This window comes from Lissotriton vulgaris, chromosome 2_1 (genome assembly GCF_964263255.1).
Source record: "Lissotriton vulgaris chromosome 2_1, aLisVul1.2, whole genome shotgun sequence".
Classification (NCBI taxonomy): domain Eukaryota; kingdom Metazoa; phylum Chordata; class Amphibia; order Caudata; family Salamandridae; genus Lissotriton; species Lissotriton vulgaris.
In genome coordinates this window covers 1,824,084,165-1,824,106,846 of record NC_141687.1, presented here as the reverse complement: position 1 = coordinate 1,824,106,846, position 22,682 = coordinate 1,824,084,165, and the positions used below count along the sequence as shown (strand labels likewise).

At 44.7% G+C, this 22,682-nt stretch overlaps 1 protein-coding gene across 1 annotated transcript in view; it reads left to right on the top strand.

Annotated features, from left to right (window-relative positions):
* Positions 1-22,682, top strand: part of ADAMTS7 (ADAM metallopeptidase with thrombospondin type 1 motif 7) — a 594,575-nt gene that overhangs the window by 211,544 nt on the left and 360,349 nt on the right. Inside the window, exons 4-6 of the mRNA XM_086957915.1 lie at positions 14,656-14,852; positions 20,674-20,757; positions 22,300-22,424. Of these exons, the coding sequence (XP_086814041.1) occupies positions 14,656-14,852; positions 20,674-20,757; positions 22,300-22,424 (406 nt within the window). The remainder of the gene's footprint in view (positions 1-14,655; positions 14,853-20,673; positions 20,758-22,299; positions 22,425-22,682) is intronic.

The following is a 22,682-nucleotide window of genomic DNA, read 5'->3' as shown; positions in this document are numbered from 1 at the left end:
ATTAGTGTGCTACTTGCTACACCTTCAAAAGTCATATTCAGATAACACTTCCATAAGACTGCATCTAGCAGCAATTGTAGCTTATCTACAAAAATCACAAACATCAGTCACTTTTTCGAATACCAGTCATCAAGGCTGTTATGGAAGGGTTAAAGAGAGTAATCCCACCACGTACACCTCCAGTCCCTTTGTGTAATTTAACCATTGTGCTTACATGACTAATGTCCACACCTTTTGAACCACTGCATTTGTGTCCTATGCAGTTCCTTTCTTGGAAGGTAGCTTTCCTTGTAGCTATAACTTCCTTAAGGAGAGTTGGTGAAATTCATGCACTAACCATTGAAGAGTCTTACTTCCAGGTTTTCCAGGATAAGGTTTGTCTATGTACAAACCCAACATTTCTCCCAAAGGTCACCTCTCCCTTCCACCTGAATTAAACATCGGATTTGTCAGTTTTCTTTCCAAACCCAGACACCATGGAAGAAAGGGCCCTTCATACACTTGATGGTAAAAGAGCACTAGAGAGAACGCAACTTTTAGAAAGACAGAACAGCTATTTGTAGCTTTCTCAAACCCTAGGAAAGGTAATACGATCTCAAAAGCTTGAATTGCAAGACAGATTGCAGAAAGCTGCATCAATGGCATTCTTAGGGAACATTCCTTTAACAGACAGTTGTAAAGTGGCTACTTGGATAAACCTGCACACATTTACAAAACACTACTGGGCAGATGTTCTTGTCAGACAGCAATCTCTAGTAGGACAAACAGTTTTATGCACATTATGCACATTATTTCAAACAACTGCACCATCTAATGCCTAGGGCCACCGCGGGAGGAGTACTGCTTTACTGTCTATGCATAGCATGTATACCTGCAGCCAAAACAAATGGAGTATGTTACCTACCCTGTAAGCATTTATTCTTAGTGTGTAGTGATCCATATTCACATGGGCCCTCCTGCCTCCCCATCAGGTATGAGTTGGTGTCAGATGCACTCCATAATATATATATATTACCTGTTAACCGAAACGCGTCATGCCTGAGAAGATTCGTGATGTGAGAGAATAAAGCTTCCCAAAATATTTACTTGCTGCGTTATTCTGCGGTACGAAGTACGCTGGATGCAGAGTGTACTAAGATGTTCGAGGCAAGTGGGCTGCTGAATTCATATCTGTGCATAGATCGCCGCCTAGTGTTGGGTCCGGATGATTGCACATTGTTGTCCTGGAAGAGTCTTCGAAGTATCACGAGATAGGTGGCTCCTCCCCTGGACTACAGTGCGCATGGGCATCGCCTCCATCCCCAGATTGTTTTTTTCCGCCATTGGGTTCGGATGTGTTTCGGTTCCCTCTGTCGGAATCGATAGTTGTTTAACTTTCCTAACTTAAGACCAAAAGGTCTTTAGGACTTGCGTCGGTATTGTCCATCGTTCGGGTTTTGTTCTTCATCAGCTCCGAACTCTTGCTGCCCTTCCGCGTGCTGTCGGCGCGGACGGGCCTACATGACGCTCCAGACTACTTAACATGGAACGAACTCCGTTTAAAAGGTGCCCGGTGTGCACCTCAAAGTATTCACACCTCGACGTGCACCCAGTGTGCAACAAGTGTTTGTCGCCGGACCATGATGAGGCCAGGTGTATGGCCTGCTCCAAGTTCCGGTGTAAAAAGACTCTCAAGCTTCGTCGGGCCGCTAGACTCCAGGCCCAGTTATCGGCGCCCCCGCCAGACAACATCTTCGAGGAAGACGTTGGTGACGAAACCTTCTTTCAAGTTTCGGACTCCAGCCCAGCGTCAGAGGATGAAAACTACGACGCGGGGGACGAGGAGTTTGATGAAGTCGTCGGAGAGGTAGGGGACGACGACGGGGCCATTGCCACCGTGGGGGATAGCTCAGAGGAGGAGCACCCTCAGACTGACTCCGGGGTCAATCCCCATGATACGTCCCAGGTCGAGGGATCGCCTTCGGGCCTTACCCAAGACCTCAATTCTCGTCCCACGGCCCCGCCTACGGGCCCGGCCACGGACATTGGTGATGCGCCACTCCCGGTGAAGAAACCGAAAGTGAAACCATCGGCGTCCACACCAACGGTATCGAAACTGAAAGTGAAAGCACTGGTGGGACAAAAGGCTCCAGAGGCCTCAGCGCCTAAAAAGCCCAAAATGGCCACCGACATCAAGAGCCACGCCAAGATGGCCGACCCTAAGACCCAGGCGTCGAAGCCGAAGGCGAAGATGACCGACGCGGCCGCGTCGGCGCCGAAGATGGTCGAGGTCGACGACCCGAAAAGACCCTCGAAGAAGCGTCAAGACGACCCCAAAGCTCTGGCTGCGCCGATTCCGGTCGTCAAGGGCAAGGGTGGTGATGTGTCGGCTCCGAAGACCGTGCCTTTAATCGCCGACCCGACTCCGGACTCGGGGGACTCGCACGAGCCGGTCCAGCCCTCCCCGTCCTTAACAAAGAAGGTCACGGAGTCCCTTCAATGTATTCGGAAGGACGCAGTGGGCCCCGAATCGAAGAATGTGGTGCCGAAGCCTGCACAGAAGCCGGCAAAGGCGCAGACGCCGATCCACTTCACGCTGCCGCCGAAGACGACGCCGAAGGCTTTCGCTCCAAGGCATGGGGCCGGGGTGCCCTTGAAGCTGGTGTCGACGCCCAAAGCGTCATTGGTGGTATCGAAGCCTCGGCTACAGCCACTCGCAGACGAGGAGCGTCGAGAGGTTGTCATCGACGCCGACACAGGCAAATTGTCTCTCCTTAAGAGGAAAATCACCACGGAGCCGGTGTTGGAACATTTTCGTATTCCACTCAAAAAGAAGTTGAACTCTGCGGGTACTTCTGCCCCTATGGAGCCTGCATCTCCACAAAATCTAGAACTCTCACCGACTCATTCTAACACTGGGGAAGGTGACGGAGATGAGGAGGACGAGTACAATTACCCTGCGTACTCGGATCCGGAGGAGGTCAATGAACCTTGGTCTGCTGGAGGCGACCCTGTGGACCCTCAGTCAGGGCACGAACCGCAGCTTTTTGCAGCAAAAACTTCTCCAACAGAGGACTCTGCAGCCTTCAACGCTCTAATTGAGAGGGCTGCAGCAAATCATGATGTCGAACTCCATGCGGACCCTGTGGATGTCGATTTTCTGTTTGACACTTTCTCAGTGGCTGAAAAGTCGGTCAAAACATTGCCTATGCTCAAGGGAGTGCTGAAGCACGCGCCAGAGGTTTTCAAGGAGCCCACTCGGGCGCGAGTCATCAATCCTCGTATTGACAAGAAATACAAGGCAGCGCCCACTGATCCAACGTACATCAAGGGACACTTGCCACTGGATTCGTTGGTGGTATCCAACGCACGCAAGCGGGCGAACTCGCAGACCACGGGTGATGCTCCTCCCCCAGACAAAGAATCGAAGATCTTTGAAGCTTCAGGCAAACGTATTGCTGCGCAGGCAGCTAATATTTGGCGCATTTCAAACACGCAGGCCCTACTTGCACCCTACGATAGGGCGCACTATGACACCCTAGAAACACTTCTGCAACACTTACCTGATCAGTACAAAGAGGCAGCTGAAATGTTGATTCAGGAAGGGAAGCTCATCACCAATGCTTCCATTAAGTGTGCATTGGACGTGGCTGATACCGCCTCCAGGGCTATAAACACTAGCGTGTTACTGCGGAGGCATGCATGGCTTAGAATATCAGGCTTCAAACCAGACATACAGACAACCATCTTAAATCAAACAGTTAATCCAGACCACCTGTTTGGCCCTGAAGTGGATGCAACCCTCGAAAAAATGAAAAAAGACACGGACACTGCTAAGTCTATGGGAGCCCTCCAGTCCCAGCAGTTTAGGGGTGGTTCTTTTCGCCGCTCCAATAACAGAGGCACCTCAAGGGGTCAGGCATCACAATCCACGCAATATTATAAAAGCAACACCCAGACCTCATACACCAACAAGGGTAGAGGTGGTTACAGGGGCAACAACGTCAAAGGCAGAGGACGTGGAAACAACAGCTCCAGGTCCTCCACCACCAACAAACAGTGACGCCTTGTCACTGCCCCCCGACCACACAACACCGGTCGGGGGGAGACTCCAGCAGTTCCTGCCCGCGTGGAAATCCATCACCACGGACAGGTGGGTCAAATCTCTTATTCAGTACGGTTACTGTCTGGAACTTACTTCCACACCACCAAACATACCTCCAAGAAGCCGTCCTATGTCCGGCGAGCACTTGCACTTGTTGCAGCAGGAGGTCAAAGTCATGCTGCAAAAAGGAGCAATAGAGCTCGTGCCACTGCAAGAAAGGGGAACAGGAGTTTACTCTCTGTACTTTCTAATCCCCAAAAAGGACGGATCCCTCCGGCCCATCCTGGACCTCAGGCCCCTCAACCGGTACATTCTGTCGGAGCATTTCCATATGCTCACGTTGCAGCAGGTTCTCCCTCTGCTTCGGCAAGGGGACTTCCTGGCTACGCTATATCTCAAGGATGCATACTTCCACATTCCCCTGCATCCTTCAAACAGGAAGTACCTCAGATTCCCGATTCAAGACCAGCACTTTCAGTTCAGGGTTCTGCCTTTCGGGGTCACTACAGCGCCAAGAGATTTTACAAAGTGCCTGGCGACTGTGGCGGCGCATCTACGACGCCAGAACGTCCACGTCTATCCCTATCTGGACGACTGGCTCATTCAGGCACAGTCGGAACGGCAGTGCGCAGACCACGTGTCCCGCACCATTCATCTCCTGCACGATCTGGGATTCTCACTGAATTACCCGAAATCCCATCTCCAACCCGCCCATATACGGCAGTATCTGGGCGCGACAATAGACACTCTGGCAGCCACTGCGCAGCCAAACTCAGTGAGAATCGCCAGTATCCAGACGCTGATCCAACGATTCAGACCTCAGCACTCGCTTTCAGCGAGGGTGTTCATGCAGTTGATAGGCATGATGGCCTCCTGCATCTCCATCGTCCCGCACGCGAGGTTACATATGCGTCCGCTCCAGGAGTGCCTAGCACGTCAGTGGACTCAGGCTCATGGGCAACTAACAGACCTAGTGTTGGTGAGCGGTCGGGCGTACAACTCTCTGCATTGGTGGAATCCACAAAACCTTTGCAAGGGCCGACCGTTTCAAGAGCCAGTGCCACAGATTATCCTGACAACGGACGCCTCTCTCCAGGGTTGGGGAGCGCATGTACTCCACTACACAGTGCAGGGACTATGGACACTACAGCAGAAGAAGATGCACATCAATGTGTTGGAACTGATGGCAATCTTCATGGCCTTAAAGGCAATCAAAGTACATCTGTGCAACAAGGTCGTGTTGATCCGGACGGAGAACATGACGGCCATGAACTACATTCAGAAACAGGGAGGAACACACTCTCCGCAGCTGTCTCATCTGGCTCAGAGCATGTGGAAGTGGGCCATTCAGAGGAACATCTTCCTCATGGCGGAGCATCTCCCAGGCAAGGACAATCAGATGGCGGACCTGCTCAGCAGGCACAGCCACCAAATGCACGAGTGGGAGATACATCCATCAGTACTCCAACCGTACTTCCAAAGGTGGGGTCATCCAGAGATAGACCTGTTCGCCACAAGAGAGAACGCAAAATGCCAAAGCTTCGCCGCCAGGTTCCCACACCCGCAATCGCAGGGCAATGCGATGTGGATGAACTGGTCAGGCAGATTTGCGTACGCTTTTCCCCCAGCACCTCTGATTCCGCTGGTGGAGCGCAAGCTCAGGCAACACTCGATGACTCTCATCCTGGTTGCTCCAACGTGGGCTCGCCAACCATGGTACACCACGTTTCTGGAACTTTCCGTGGTACCGCATCAAAGGCTTCATCTCACTCCCAGCCTTCTGACGCAGAGCCATGGCGACATTCAGCACCCAGATCCGCAACAGCTCAACCTGGCGATCTGGCTCCTGAAGTCCTAGAGTTTGGCTACCTCAATCTTCCCCCCGATTGCATGGACATCATTCGGGAGGCAAGGAAGCCCACTACTAGAGCATGTTATGCGGCTAAATGGAAGCGGTTTGTCATTTATTGTGTAAACCACAACATTGACCCGCTGGATGCTTCCATTCAAAACATCATTTGTTACCTGTTCCATCTATACCAATGCAACTTGGCGTATTCTTCCATCCGCATTCACCTGTCTGCAATGGCCGCATACCTCCAGAATAGGCAACACCTATCGCTTTTCAAAGTTCCTGCTATCAAAGCTTTTCTGGAAGGACTCAAGAGGGTCATTCCACCACGGACACCACCAGCTCCAGAATGGAACCTCAATGTGGTTCTTACAAGGCTGATGGGTCCTCCTTTTGAGCCACTGCACTCTTGTGAGCTTCAGTTTCTAACTTGGAAGGTGGCTTTCTTAGTAGCAATTACATCGCTACGGAGGGTTAGTGAGTTGCTGGCACTCACCATCCAAGAACCTTTTTTCCAAGTACATGCCAACAGGGTGGTGCTTCGCACTAACCCTAAATTTTTACCCAAGGTTGTATCTCAATTCCACTTAAACCAGACAATTGAGTTGCCAGTGTTCTTTTAAAATCCTGAGTCGCTGGCGGAGCGGATGCTCCACACCCTTGACGTAAAACGAGCCTTAATGTACTACGTTGACAGGACAAAAGATTTTCGAAAGACCAAGCAACTTTCTGTTGCATTTGCCTCACACCACAAGGGAAACGCTATTTCCAAAGCTGGTATTGCTAGGTGGATCGTGAAATGCATTCAGATCTGTTACGCTAAAGCTAAACGCACTCTCACAATTCCACCAAGAGCCTACTCCACCAGAAAGTTGGGGGCCTCTATGGCCTTCCTTGGGAACATTCCCTTGGAGGATATCTGTAGAGCAGCCACATGGTCTACCACACATACTTTTACTAAACATTACTGTGTAGACGTACACTCTAAACAGCAGGCAGCTGTTGGTCAGGCTGTTCTCAAAACACTTTTTCAAACTGCTGCAGCTGGCACGGGCGGCCGCCAATGAGGGGAGCACTGCTATGTATTCTATGCACAGATATGAATTCAGCAGCCCACATGCCTCGAACTGCAAATGCTACTTACCAGTATGCATCTGTTCTTGGCATGTAGGGCTGCTGACATTCATATCGCCCGCCCTCCTCCCCGGCGCCTGTAGCAGCTGCAGTGTTCATATATATGCTCATAGCATGGTCATCACTCACATAGTTCACTCCATCTCGGCCAATGGCTAAAAACAATCTGGGGATGGAGGCGATGCCCATGCGCACTGTAGTCCAGGGGAGGAGCCACCTATCTCGTGATACTTCGAAGACTCTTCCAGGACAACAATGTGCAATCATCCGGACCCAACACTAGGCGGCGATCTATGCACAGATATGAATGTCAGCAGCCCTACATGCCAAGAACAGATGCATACTGGTAAGTAGCATTTGCAATATTATATATATATATATATATATATATATATATATATATATATATATATATTAAACCCAACCAGAAAAAAAGTATATATATATAGCGACACTCTAGATCTGCTCACCTCAAAGTCTTTAAACATAGGATTAGCACAGTGCCATCCACGCCGAGATAGAAAGGGACAAAGTCTTTTGACATTTCTACAGAAAAGTCTTTAAGCATAGGACTAGCACAGTGCTGTCCACGCCAAGCTGTAAAATGACCACGCCGAGCTGTAAAATGACAAAAGCCATTTACCACACCAGGCACAATATTCCAACTTTGAATTGGTAAAATACCACCCAAGCCAGCCTGAAATGAGTAAAAGCAACCCCTGATACAGCAACAGCAATTATTATCCTGCAAGACTTCATTCTAACTCACCAACATCGCAGGAGAAAAAATGAATAATCTAATAAAGGAGCCGTTGGACATGTGCATTCCCTTGAGCAGATGGAGACTCGTTGTCACATGCATCAGCAGTAAAAAGACTTCCTTGAGAAAAACAGCTTGCAAAGTCTGAGCCCGACACTAGATTGTAGGAGTGTGCATAGCACATGAATCTGCAGCACTAAAAACACTACGAATAGATGCCTACAGGATAAGTAACATACTCCTTACTCACAAACATGCCCATCATGCACAATCCTTTTGTGTCCTCTTGTCTTAACTAAGCAAGACAGTACATACATTAATAACATACGCAACATAATATTTCCTCCTTTTACCCTTACTCATGAAGCACCATACCCCTTCTACATAGCTTTGTTTCTTGGGAGAAGGGTGAATATCCTCTGCAGAACAAGTTGTTGTTGTTCTTCCTCACTTTGTGTTTCTTAGTTTTGTACCTGTGTTTGTTTCTTTAGATTCACGAATCGACTTTAGTGATTTACTAACCTCTGCAACATGTGGCACTTTTGGAATTCCCAGGGTGGACTAGGTCTTTCTTTGTGGCATTGTAAGTTTACATGCTTCCGAAACGGCTGCGCCGCAGCCATAGTAGTGCCATGCATGTGTGCCCAGTGCTGGGCCTCCTCTTGTCTTTGCCACATCTTAGGGTATTACGCTGTCTGCGACATGCAACCAATGTTTTGATTGGTCCTGTAACTTGCCTATTTGAATCCAGCTGTGTCCCCACCTTCCTTTATTCACTTCATCTGCAGTTTGCCTGCATCCAGTCTTGTTCTCAATAGCTCTTGCCAGGGAGTGTTTCACAGGGGGATATTCAAGCCTTTTGGCAGAGACTAGATAGACTTGATGCCAAAGTCAGGAAACATCCTGGGCAAGTGCGTCCATGGCTCATGGCCATGGTTTTTTGACGTTACTTTCCAGATGTGGAAGTGGGAAGAGATTATCCTTCTCACAGCTGATCCCCGTCAGTGCATGCGCTACTGTGTGCCAGCGTCGCTTCTAGCAGATGTTCTGACACTTGTATGCACTGGTAATTCATGGATGGTTCTGGAGAAATCATTACAAACTAAGCTCCTGATTTGAGATGCACCGTAGGTTTAGCGCAAAGGATTCATCTTGACTCAGCACAAGCCACACACTCCAACGTATACCCTAATTTAACCCCCTGCCTTTTAAATCTGTCACTACTCTGGAGGTGCAGCCCTTGTACAAATTGGACATCAAAAGAGGATCTGAGGTTCGATATTAACAAAAGTAAATAGGATAGGATAGAATAGAATAGACTGGAGAAGGACATGTTCAGATAGAATTGGATGGGACAGAACAGAATAGAATAGGATAGAATAGAATGGGAAACAATTAAATAGAATAGCATGGGGCACAACAGGATAGTTTTGGAGAATAGAATGGGACACGATTGAATAGAATAGGCACAACAGGATAACTGAGGAGAAAAGAGAATGGAATGGAATGACATAGAATGGGATGGAATAGAATAGAATAGAATTTCTTGTAACACAGTCCACATACAAGGGTTTAACCTAGATTCTAGGTGCCATACGAAAAACGTCCATTTAAATACAGTAGCCTATAAAGTAAATTGTTCCTCCCAGAAGCATATAGAGAGCAACAGTCAGATGTATCTCATTATCCTCAGTTTAAAAAAACTTCTCCAACCGCTTTCCAGAAACCATTAGTGTTCGTCATAGCATGAATCCTTGAAGTATGTTCTTTAGCAACACCACAGCAAAGGTTTCTGCATTTTACAGACAAGATGAGAGGTGTGGTCGCAGGACTGAGAGCACAGGGCCCGGGTATTTGGGGGTGGGGTAAATCAACACACAAGGAAGGGAACCACAAAAAACATGCACTCTCATGGGATGCTGAATAAAAAAGTGGACAGTAGTTCCCTGACTGTGAGCGGTGGAAAGATACAAGCCAGCCAGTCAAAAGGATGGTAAAAAGGCTATGCTCCAGGGGAGGGACAAACACAAGAGGAAGGAAAGCTATTGAATAAGAAGTAAGCAAACAAGAATGACAATTAAGCCAACCAATGGTAAGCAGTGGGCAGGCTCTAACCCCACTGTAAGTTTTTGATATGGTCCACAAGAGGTCTTTTGACTGTGGACAGCTAAAAGCTGTCTGCAGGCGAGACTTAAAATCTCTCCTGAATTATGGACAAACAAACCACCACATTTTAGAAGGATCTCTGAACTCCTCTGGTCAGTCATTCAAAGGTATGACCAAAACTTAAAAACACTAATATCTCTTTATTTCCTGTATTGTGGCATAATAGTATGAATATTTTTGGACATTCTCTATTTTTACTGATATCAAACCTTCAGAGATCCTGTTTCTCTCCGAGGAAACTTTATGAAGTCATAACAGAAGTTGGGTGTTGTTGGCATGCAACTGACATAGCACACCATGGGCTGTTATTATTCCCTATAAAACTAAAGATGTTAGAATAAAATTACAGGGTTGTTGCCTTCATTTCTGTGAACAGAGCTCGGTCATCCTATGTCACGTCACGTTTTATCAACACACTTCTGAATCTTAGAATCGAGTGCAACGGTAATACGTTTAGGCAATTGCTTAAACGTGTTTTCATTGAAATTATGAAACAGAAAATATAAAACATATTTTAAAAAGCAATGGAAAATACCATGTGAAAAAGGGTGAGGCCAGTTGAAAGGGTGCAAGTGACTGTGTACTACCAAGAGTTTCTACAGAGGATAAGGGAATAATGTGGGATTAGTGAAGGGAGAATAGAATGCCAACTATCTGCTCATTAAGATATTGTGATAGTATTGCTAGGATATTTGTGAATAGTGTGTGACTGTAAATCAAAGGAGGGAATTTTGGGCGAAGGAGTAATTGCTGAAGGGGTAAGTTGGAGGATTACTAAGAAATCAAAGGACACTTCTAACCGTATGATTTCTTTCCTTTCTCCATGCTGCGCCTTTAAATTGTTGGCCGATTGCTCTTCCATAACCTACAAATATTCAGAGTTTAAGCTGGTTCCACTCTTCAAGATGAATTCTTCTCAGTTGCTGTACTCACATATTTAACAATTCTTGAGCTAGCCTTTTTCCTTTGGCCAGACTAAGTTTCTGTGCAGCAGGACCACGGGCCACCGATGGTTGGTGGCCCATGACTCTTGGATTACACTTTATAACAAAGTTATTTCTGTCTTGTTTCTTGGTTCAGGCCTTTTTGTCGTTCACTTCTGACATCTGTCCATTGGTTCTCGTTATTTTAGCAGTACTTGGTTTGGTCTTGAGCCTCAGTATGAAATAGGCTACTAACTGCAGCTGTTATCCTTGTGGGTGGGATTGATGTATGCATGCTTGAGATTACATGTAGACTCTTACGCATGGTCTGGCAGTTAAGTAACATTTCTGATTTCAAACCAGCGATCTCAGTCTGAGCAGTGGCGCAGGGAATTGTGTTTGCATTCTCTATTTGATTTGGCACATGATGTCACTGACTTTAACAAAATGGCTATATTTATATATTGGTTTGGTTTGTATTTTTCATCTGGATTTTATTGGAAAGGGGCTTCAATGATTGGAGAGTGGGTTTTATTCCCTTGAAGTCTTGCAGTATTCTTCTTGTTTTAGTCACTAGAGCTAAAAGCTCAACCTGTGAGAGGGTGATTGCATCTTCTCAGCTACATCACCCACTCTCCTGTTCTTAGTGTTCGTATATGTTGCCTTGACATCTACCGAACTCGAAATGCTGGACCTTCAGACGACCATCTTGTTTCTTTGGTTGGGTGTTAATGTCTGAGGGGCTCTTGGGATCTTATTCGCCGCAGGCTATCTTCACACATCGAGGATAGCACCTCCAAATAGGTGTTCTCAGTGTTACAGGTGATATTGTTATGAGTAATAAAGTGGGACGTCTCGACTGCCTTTCCTGCCGACATTTCAGAAATATTTCCTGAGATTTACCACACCTAGTTGACCTTCTAGGAATGACGTTCTTGGCTATGCTATGTTCCCTCAAATTTCTAAGCTCCCCTTACCCCCTTTATTCATGTGAGCATGCTACTGGTGTCAATCATTGAGCACTTGGGATAGATGGCGCTCTAGTGACTGTAGTCCATGTGCTTTGAGATACTGTTAACAGCTCAGTATGTTGACCATATTTATATTTGAGTTCTCTAGTGTTTTCCAGCATTTCTGGCATTGATTTTATCTTTAAATGTATTTTAAATTATATTGTGTATTTTGTGTTTACATGTAGTTACTTATGTTTTGTATAGGTTTATGTATGATATATGTGCAACTTCATCATATAGTCTGATTTGTGTTCAGTTTCTATATGATTTTTAATATGTCAATTAAAAACATGTTTTTTATATAAATTTTCATATCTTTGACTGTTCCCTGTACAACTGGTGCTGGTTGATTGTTCATTTCATTAGTTTTACGGCCTAGGTTTTTTATTCACATATGACCATATTTATAGGACCACTTCCTCTACTGGTTGATGGTGGAAATTAGTGTGGGAAGTATGGGAAGTATGCAGATACTCACTTATTGCTAAGCATTTTAATTCTAGCATCTGCAATATCCTTGGAATCAGTATTTCTCTGTTGCAGAGGTGATAATAATAATAATAATAATAATAATAATAATCCTGTATTTGTAAAGCACACAGCTACCCGTAGGTTTCCCAGCAATGGGGGCCGTCGGGAAGATTAAGCAAGCTATTGCCCAGAGTCACATGGTGCTGGGCATACCTTTGCCGCCGGGGATCGAACCATGATCCCCAGCATCCTGCGTCAGTCGCCCTAGCCGCTGCGCCACACCTCTTCCATGGTGATGGCCGTGTTGTAGTGTAAAAGCCTAGGAGCTTCCATTACTCTTTGCTGCTACCATCTCCCAGCTCACCCTTGAGACATTGCCTGACTTCACTGATGCAAGGGTGCCCCCCACCTGGACATCATGGATTCCAGCCTCTGGCACTATGGACTCCAGCCTCAGGCTTCGGTACCAAGGACTTCAGCCTCTGGCCCTGGTGCCATGGACTCCAGACTCTGGCATGATGGACTGGACTCCAGCCTCTGGCCCTGGTGCCATGGACTCCAGACTCTGGCATGATGGACTGGACTCCAGCCTCTGGCCCTGGTGCCATGGACTCCAGACTCTGACATGATGGACTGGGCTCCAGCCTCTGGCCTGTTGCCATGGACTTCAGCCTCCGGCACCGGTACCATGGACTCCGGCCTCTTGCACCATGGACTCCAGACTCTGGCCCTGGTACCATGGAATCCAGCCTCTTGCACCATGGACTCCAGACTCTGGCTCTGGCACCATGGACTCCAGACTCTGGCATCATGGACTGGACTCCAGCCTCTAGCTCCGGTACCATGGGCTCCAGCCTCTGACGCCATGGACTTCAGCAGCTGGTTCTAAGATCTTGAGGCCCTGCAGAGCAGGTTGTAGTACAGTGTGGACTATCAGAGGTGCGGGCAGGAATCAGAACCCACGGACTGGGTGTTAGAGCTGCAGCTCAGTGCAGCAGGAGAATGTCAACAATGTCCCTTTTGTGGGGAGTGTCTTGAGGAGCAACCCACACTGCCTGCATACACGCAAAGGAACACACACATAAACCTCCCCTGCTTTAGTCTCCTCGGCTTACCCAGTTTCTTCCTCTATCAATGCGGTTAGAGAGAGATGAATCCTACTAATAAAACACTGTACCCACTTAGCAAATGGCGTATCCTTTAAAAAGAGAGTAAAACTGCTGATGTTGCTTGAATAAGTAATGTGTGTAGATGTGAATCTGTGTTAATCTGTGTACACTTTCTTGAGATGTCTTGTAGAATCTCTGAGAGGAAGGCCTCATGCCTCACATACTAAAGTAATTCTGGTTTCTGTTGTATTAAAAAACCCTGGCTATGGACCAATAAAATGTCCAGTGCCACAGAAGGAATCTATACTTACCTTCATTTGGGGTTCCCCAGCACTGGTACCTTTTATAGATTCAAATGTAATCCCCCTTCATCCCAAGGAGACTTTCAAGTTTGTTAATTTTTTTTATCAGTTTAGAATGTCATTGTCATCAAGCAGTCTACATTTAACCCACTCAGCTCTTGAAAGTGTGTCTTTAGAATGCAAGATCCATACTGCTATAGCATTGCAGTGTCAGTGGCTTTCTCTCTGACGGTTGAGGGTTTTCAAGATAGCAACAAAACAGCAATGACTTTCTTATATATTTATTTTTAGTTTTTCTTGCAGGGCACTAAACTACGCTAGTTCATCTCAGGGTGCTTTTTGGTAATGGAGAAAAGGGGGTCTTAAAATTGCATACCACTTGATTCACACAGGATTGGGTGTCGCAAGTCAGTGGCAGGTGTGATACATTTTTGGTGTGTTGAGAAGGTGGCTTTAGTGATGGTAAACCCTCTCTCTGGACACCCTTTGGCACTCACTGGCTAGTGATGAGTACAGTCTTGTACGTATGACTAAAGAAGATTCAGAGAGTCTGGAGAAGACAGATAGGTCCTCTCCGATTCATAAACAAAATGGAACAGATAAGTCTCCAGTTCTCTGCACAGTTTTAGAGGATCACTCTCAGGTGTGAGATTTATAAGAAGAGCATGCCAGAGACTAAATCCACAGACAAGTATGGCTCTACTACTTAATCTGCTCCTAATTGTGGTTAATATTGTTGATTGTTTCTGAACCTCAAGGTAGGTCTGAACAAAGGTAGACATAAAGGTGGGACTGTAGAATTTGAGGTCCTATGTTACAGCGTAATATTTCTACCCTGTAGAGTCTCTGAGGACACTGGACAAGATCGAGCGCCGCAGAGAGAGCTGGGAAGCCAAGCAGAAGAAGACACGGAACAGGCCACAGAGGTCCATCAGCAAGGAGAAGTGGGTGGAAACCCTGGTGGTGGCTGACACCAAGATGGTGGAGTACCACGGAACCAATAATGTGGAACACTATATCCTCACAGTGATGAACATGGTGAGGGAGATCTGGCAGCTGTGGCTCACAAAGACAGAACTATTCATGCACATTTTCGTTCAGCATGAACAGTGACATGGAATCATGTTCTGTACACAGTTCTCAAAACAAGTCAATTTTTATGTTGTATTAATTATTGTAATCTGTGGTTACACTAAGGTGCGGTGTGTGAGGCCTATTTTCTCAATCCTAGGTGAGTCAGTGGTTACTGGACAGTATTTGTTGTAAGTTCAGTTGTTTACCACTGATGCCTCAGGGTTTCATGTACTATTGCAATAGTATGTCTTCATTCACATATAGGCAGCGTAAGGCAGATGCTACAGAGCCCAAATGACCACCACAAAAATGTAAAGTGGGATCCCACCTTCATGAATGACAGCAGTAGGGTACTGGAGACCTGGTTCAGACTGAAAGATTTCCAAAGAACAGGGCTACTTGATACCATGGTTAGTAACAAAGGAGGCTGATCACATTTGACTTGGAGGTCAGGGTATACTCCAGCTGGTCTCTAGGGTCCACATCAAAAAGAGGATTAGCTGATGCTGGAAATGGACTCACACTCACTGAGAGTTTCTTGAGGGCATCAACTTATAGTAGTCCAATGTCTTTAAGAGCTTGTTGTGGTTGGCCAAATACTATTCAGGTCATGGGTAACCAACTGTATTTTTTAGCAACTAGTAAACTTGGATGTAGGGTTAGGGTTCGGGTGTTCCTTTAAACAGTGATATCTCTAGAACTATAAAAGTGGGAAAGATGACTAGAACAATTCGCAATCTGGCTGGTCAGCATCACCCTTTGGGCCAATAGTCTAAGATTTAGGATGAAACAGGAAAACCAAAAGTGATCGAAGTTATCACAAGGTTAGATATGGCACAGGGTGGATGAGGGTTCAGGTTCATCACTCTTGCAGTGCTGAAATAATTCCAGCACGTTATCCACCCTTCTGTGAAGCAGACTTTTTAAGTTTGGCTCTGGCCAACTGAGTTCCAAGTCCCTCCTCGTTCTGGGCAGCTGGCGATCTTGTGCGGACCTCCACATTGGCCTCAGTCGTATGGCCCTTTCTTCTTGTCTTCTTGGCCAGGGGTTAGTTCCTTTTGTCTTTGGCCAATACAGCTTGATCTTGTTCCACAGGAGGTCATAGTGGGAGAGCTTCCTCGAGAGTCATAGGCATGTTGCCCTCCAGAGTTCTGTTCCAGGTCCGACATCCGTCTGCGCTGGTGCACCAGAGCCACTCTAAAGGCCCGTAGCAAATGGATTTTGGCGAAAAGGAACCTAAATTTGGAGGCTCTTGGCAGATGCCTTGGGATTAAAAAAACGCAACACCAGCAAACCAAGTCTAAGATCCTCTCTGTAGGCTTTCTTATAAAGATTATGTGAAGTAGTTGAGCAGGAGCAGCACCCCCCCCACCCCAGCGCCTTGAGATCCCCACGGGTGAGTAGTGCACTTACAAATGTTCTGATTGATTGATTGATTGATTGATTGAAGGACAAATAACAACAGGGTAAGAAAATGCAGACAGTGACGACTCCCTGTGAAAAGTCTCTAGATCATCTTAGGCAGAGCAGGAATGGGGGGGGGCGTCAAATAGCCTGGGGATGTAGATTGAGCCCCACTCTTTCCAGAAACCCAGAGCTGGAGTAAGTAGCTGTGGTAAGCCCCGGGATCAGTCAGCCGATCTGGGCCAAGATCTGCCAGACACTCAGTGAAGTTTGTGTTCTGGCAGGGCTCTGGGCTGGATGTCTAGTGCAACCAGAAACCAGACAAAGCTGAAACCCTGATGTGGCTTCCACATACACATCGATGTTGAAATTGGCTTACCCTATGGAAGGAGTCACTTTTTTGAGTTGCACGATATATGCTTTTACAGAGGAAAGCATTCCTACCACACACGATCTCTATGCACGCTGCATGTAAACCCAAACACACTATACACAATTATATGGAAGATAAGGGCCTAATTAGGGAAGAAAGAGTCAATTTTATATGAGTTACCTGTCTTAGTACACCTTGAGAAACACTAGGCTAGCTAGAAAGCCAAACAAAAAGAAAGGGTGATATAGCTATCCACTTTGCATGTCAGATTTTGTTTCAACATCACCTGCATTTAAATCTAGAATACATGGACATTTTGGCAAAGGTTGGATAAACATCTAAAAATACCAAAAGCTTCTTAAATTTCAAAAAGCTATAATAGCAAATTATCACCTAAACATGAGTACTTTACACATGATAATCCTTATTTTCTTTACTTGATTTCAAAGTATTTTGTTCGTTTTTTATAAACAGATACAATATCATTTCTGTCACTGGGTTAGCCAAATGTAGTATGTATGCAATGATTTACAGGTACTTAAGATATATGTTTAGCTAATCCCCTGTCAATGTTTTACTCAACCATCAACCCAGTCACCTACAGAGCATTGTGGTCTCATCATCCCTTGAACATTAAACACCACAATTCCTTCTAATAAGCACCCACAATCCCATATTAATACAAGACAGTCAAAACAGACTTATTATATAGTTGTAGAGAATAGGGGTTACTAAGGAGAGTACTGCGTCGATTATGCATCCCTTGTACGACATCTAACTTGGGTGTCACATTGCCAGTTGCTAAACACAAGAGGACAATTCTGATTTATACTCAGCGCTCTGTGACATAAAAACCAATGCTGCCAAATCGGAGGTGCTAGAAGTTAAGGATATCTTTTAATTTTCCTTGACTTTTTATTAATGTACAATAATATACCTAACATATATTATTACATATCAACACCTCATCTTTTCGAAACTAATTCAGATAAGAAAAAATATTAGGTGCTCTAAATGCCCGAGGCAAATTAGTCACAAACTTCAACATAAAAAGTGACAACGGGTGGTAGCTCTAAAGAGGATTTGGGTTTCATCTATTGTTAACATCCAGTATTTGGAATAAAGAGATATTCCAAACAACACCCATATAACTCTATTCAGTCCATAGATCCTGACAACAGTATTACGCCCAATTTAAGTAACTATCAAAATTGTCACACCACTTCATAACATTATCACAACCATAGTTCATAATTTTACAAAAACAGCACATTATGAAAGTGCTTAATGTGCATAAATAAATGATATATAAAAAGGTTCTATAATGTTTTAATCTCAAACTCTAAAAGATTGAGTGCTCGAAGGCACTATATCAAGTTAGGTCAGGCAAGGAATTTTCCTCATTAATGTGCATCCAGGAGCAATAACAACCTCCAAGAAAAGTAATTCCCAAGTTTCCTTCTTTCAAAGTCTCCCTTGCATATACTTTTTAAAGAAGGGCTCAAATGAATGTCCCCACATGTTTGAAAACCAGCACAATACTTTGGGGCTCAGAGTGATACTTGCAATGCTGGTGTGAACCACTTTTCAACCAATAAATAGTTTAGATCTCAAGTACTGTACTTGCCATAAAAGTTAGGGCAAGTGAAACACGTGCATTTTGGGCATATGAGCAATTATTGATTTTCTAAAGGATATAGTGATGTTGAGCCCTGAAACTTAATGCTCGTCTAATGAACTGATTGGTTGACCAAATCAATCAAATCTTTCTTCTGTTGAGCAATTGTTAAATATGCTGGATGTGAAGGGTTTGGTATGTGGGAGGGGTGGAGGTTGTTTATATCTCGGACTCATGCCACTTGGAGCAGGTGCCTGCAGCCTAAGAGCAGGATATCCTGAAGAAAATTATTTTGAGATTCGTTAAATCAGAAATAGGGATTGCTATTAGAAGGCGAAACAATTTTTGACAAGTTGCGCTCAGTACTCAGGATGTACTAGAACACTTGCTATTAATGTTTATCCAAGAAGGTTGGACCAATGCCAGATTTTCAAGATACTGAAGGGTTGAGTGCGCTACTGAGACGTAGGCGCATCCCTGCGGTCGGGCACACTTATATGGTTCTTTGTGAGAAAACACAACTGATTCCACAAAAGTTCAATAAAGAGTTTCAAAGTATCATGTTGCTGTATTTATTTTGAAGTTTTGATTTTGAAGTTTTATACTTTTTTCATGTAAATCATCAAACAATGAATTTTGTCGACATAATTAAAGTGGATTAGAAATGCTCCAATGCATTTCGGACTCGAAGAGTCCTTTCTCAAGGAGCGCTGCAACAAAGAACAAAATGTAACTAAAATCAATGATTGTGCCAAAAATACAATTGAATCATCCTATAAGGTTAACATTGGTGCGTGGGTAAATCAACCGCATGCGTCCACATAAACAATTAACCATCAATAGTGTCACAGACAGTGTCCATGTGTTATATATACGGTCATGGATAAAAATTAATAAAGGCGATCATGGATAGAAATTAATAAAGACAATCGTGAAAAAGAAGTTGGTGAAAGAAAGGGTGATAGTTGGTAGTGGATCCAGAAAACGGCATGCCGTCAGTGCAAACGGAGGCGGAAAGTGGTGGGGTATTTAGACAAAATAAGCCAACTGCTCGTGAACGGGCTTTCCGTTACTCTTTTTGCAGTGCCACGCAAACATTGACTCGAAGACTATTACGTAAGTCTCGACTTGCACGAGCAGTTGGTTTATTTTGTCTAAATACCCCACCACTTTCCGCCTCCGTTTGCACTGACGGCATGCCGTTTTCTGGATCCACTACCAACTATCACCCTTTCTTTCACCAACTTCTTTTTCACGATTGTCTTTATTAATTTCTATCCATGATCGCCTTTATTAATTTTTATCCATGACCGTATATATAACACATGGACACTGTCTGTGACACTATTGATGGTTAATTGTTTATGTGGACGCATGCGGTTGATTTACCCACGCACCAATGTTAACCTTATAGGATGATTCAATTGTATTTTTGGCACAATCATTGATTTGAGTTACATTTTGTTCATTGTTGCAGCGCTCCTTGAGAAAGGACTCTTAGAGTCCGAAATGCATTGGAGCATTTCTAATCCACTTTAATTATGTCGACAAAATTCATTGTTTGATGATTTACATGAAGAAAGTATAAAACTTCAAAATGAAAACTTCAAAATAAATACAGCAACATGATACTTTGAAACTCTTTATTGAACTTTTGTGGAATCAGTTGTGTTTTCTCACAAAGAACCATATAAGTGTGCCCGACCGCAGGGATGCGCCTACGTCTCAGTAGCGCACTCAACCCTTCAGCCAGTTGGACGCATTAGGACAGTTGCGTCACCTGCAGGAGTACCTTCACTCCCTCCAAACAACACCAAATTGAACTTAACTATTGTTCAAACAAACGCAGTGCACCGTGCCTACTCCTCTGTTCAGATTTTCAAGATAACCATTGACTATTTAAATGATTCCCATTCAGATTCCTTTTTAATTTATCATATTGGTATCCAGAAAATCTGGCATAGCTACGTGGATCAACACTGAACACCCCTGTAATCTAGAGAGGAGAGAGCTTTTGTTAAAGTATGTAATATTTCCTGCTCCAGCTGAAAACCATTCTCAGCACAAGCATCCAATCTTGTGCTGGCAGGCAGAGCAAAGGAAAAAGAGCACGGTGGATGGAGGATTGAATGGGGGAGGGAAGAAGAGAGAGAAAAAAACTCACACCAGAAAGAGTGGAGGCTTCTCCCACTGGCTTTCCGTCTGCAGCATTATCACTGACTCCCCCTTGTAGTACCCCCTGATATCCAGCTCCTCCTCTCAGAGTATCCTGCAGGCGAGTGTGCCTTTAATGCTGTCTCAAAAGGTACATGAGCCTTTACTTGGCTGACTGTTGTTTGGATTTACTTTGCTGTCTCTTGTTTCTTACATTTTGACCTTGGATTTTACAGGTTGCTGGTTTGTTTCATGACCCGAGCATCGGAAATCCCATTAATATTGTGATTGTGCGTCTGATCCTGCTGGAGGGTGAAGAGGTAATGCAGTATGTGGTGTTATATCTTTCTTGGATCTAAGGTTAGTTGGACATTACATACAGCCAGCAAAATTGTCCCTCATGTTTCACTGATCTCACCGGTTTAGATGCCACAACAGTACCTTAGGTTAAAAAGATATTACAGGTTCAGGCCTCCTCAAACAGCGGCACTGTTCTTCAGCTTTTGAGTATATCCCACTGTGAGGCAGCAGAACAAAACCTTAAGTGAAATGGCTTAGGTATTTGACAACGTTTCTGTCACTTAAGTTACACAAATCTTACTGGTTAAGACAGCAGACAATCCCATAGGTTGTGCGGAAATTATAACTTTAGGCCTTAGGCAGCACTGATATTCCTCAGACTACACAGAATTTGTTGGCTGAAACGGTACCACTGTCCCCAGATCTGAGATTCAGCCTCCGACGGCAGACCTATCCCTTAAATTGTACAAATCTTCCATTCTCTGCCCTCAGACAGCACACCTAACCTTCAGGTGTCTGTAAGATATTTGTTAGCTAACCTTCAGGTAACAAAGATCTTACAGACTTGAAAACTTTACATGATAAACCATGCAACAAAAGCCACTGGAAGCATGTTGCGCCCTATTCAGCTGAGGATGGAAGATATGTACATACGTAACAATCCTTAACACTCATTATCTTAATGTACACCCTTAACAGTTTTGAATAAATGTTATCACTATAATTTCCTACTGATCTATCCCTATATGTTAACCTTATGTGTTCTATTTCTTTAACCTCATTTGTTCTATTTCGTTGTGTATGTAGGTTAATTCACCTAGCGACGGAGAAACATATCCACCCAGAGAAACTAGGCTTAACTCAAGCCATCTATAATTATTAATATTTTTATTGAGGAAAACATACTGAAATTTTGACAATTTTCTGTAGTAAAGTAAAGTATAAAAAATACAAAAATACAAAATTAGAAATCAAGAATTTCAGTTTATAAGATTCAGGAAACCCTATTATCTATGTCTGTATATATGGTACAAAACAAAATAAATCAATTCTTGTAGATTCAAAATTTGAGCTCAAAGTTCATCAGGACTAAGCAAAAGTTTAAGATGGTTTTTCTTCTTCTGGTTCGTCTTCAAAGATGAATTTACAGCAAATTGTTAGATCAAGAACTTCCACATCTGACTCTTCATACTGTTGCTAGATAAGATCCACTCAGGTGATGAATACTTTCTATTTGGCACTCTTTTTCTCATTGATCTTTTAGCTACAGGCGATTCACTTTCACTGTTCTCAAGATCAACTTCAGTTGTCTCTGCTTCTTTCCTGACAGTTTCTGGTCTCTGAGTCTTCCAGTGCAATCTTTTGTTGCTTCTCACTGAAACAGACTGCTTATCTCCTGGCTCTGTCAGTGATTCTCAGGGGTCAGTGATAGTCTGGTGGTTCTGTCACTCATGGTTGGGTGGATGTGTCAGTGATGCTCCTTTGTTAATGATGTTTGGATGGGTCTGGCAGTGATACTTGTTTTACAGTGAGACCTAAGGCCTTTCTTCTGTCCTTTGCAGGAGGAATTGAAGATCACACACCATGCAGACAACACCTTGAGGAGCTTCTGTAAATGGCAGAAGATGGCGAACATTAAAGGAGATGCTCACCCCACGCACCATGACGTGGCCGTCTTGATAACCAGGTGAGGCTGGGCTGTGCCAGCTCTTGCACTTGATTCTTAAATGGGGCAGATTTGATAACCAGGTATGGCAGGGGGCGCGCCATGTGACAGCTCATGGGCCAGATTCCCAGATGCTTCCGCTGTACAGACCCTTGCACACCGCACTATCTCTATCCGTATCCATCTGCCCTCTGACAGCTCTCTAATGCAACCAACAGATGAGTGGGTTCTATGCCTACTGTCTCAATAGATAGTTAAGAAAAACAACAGACTAATTTT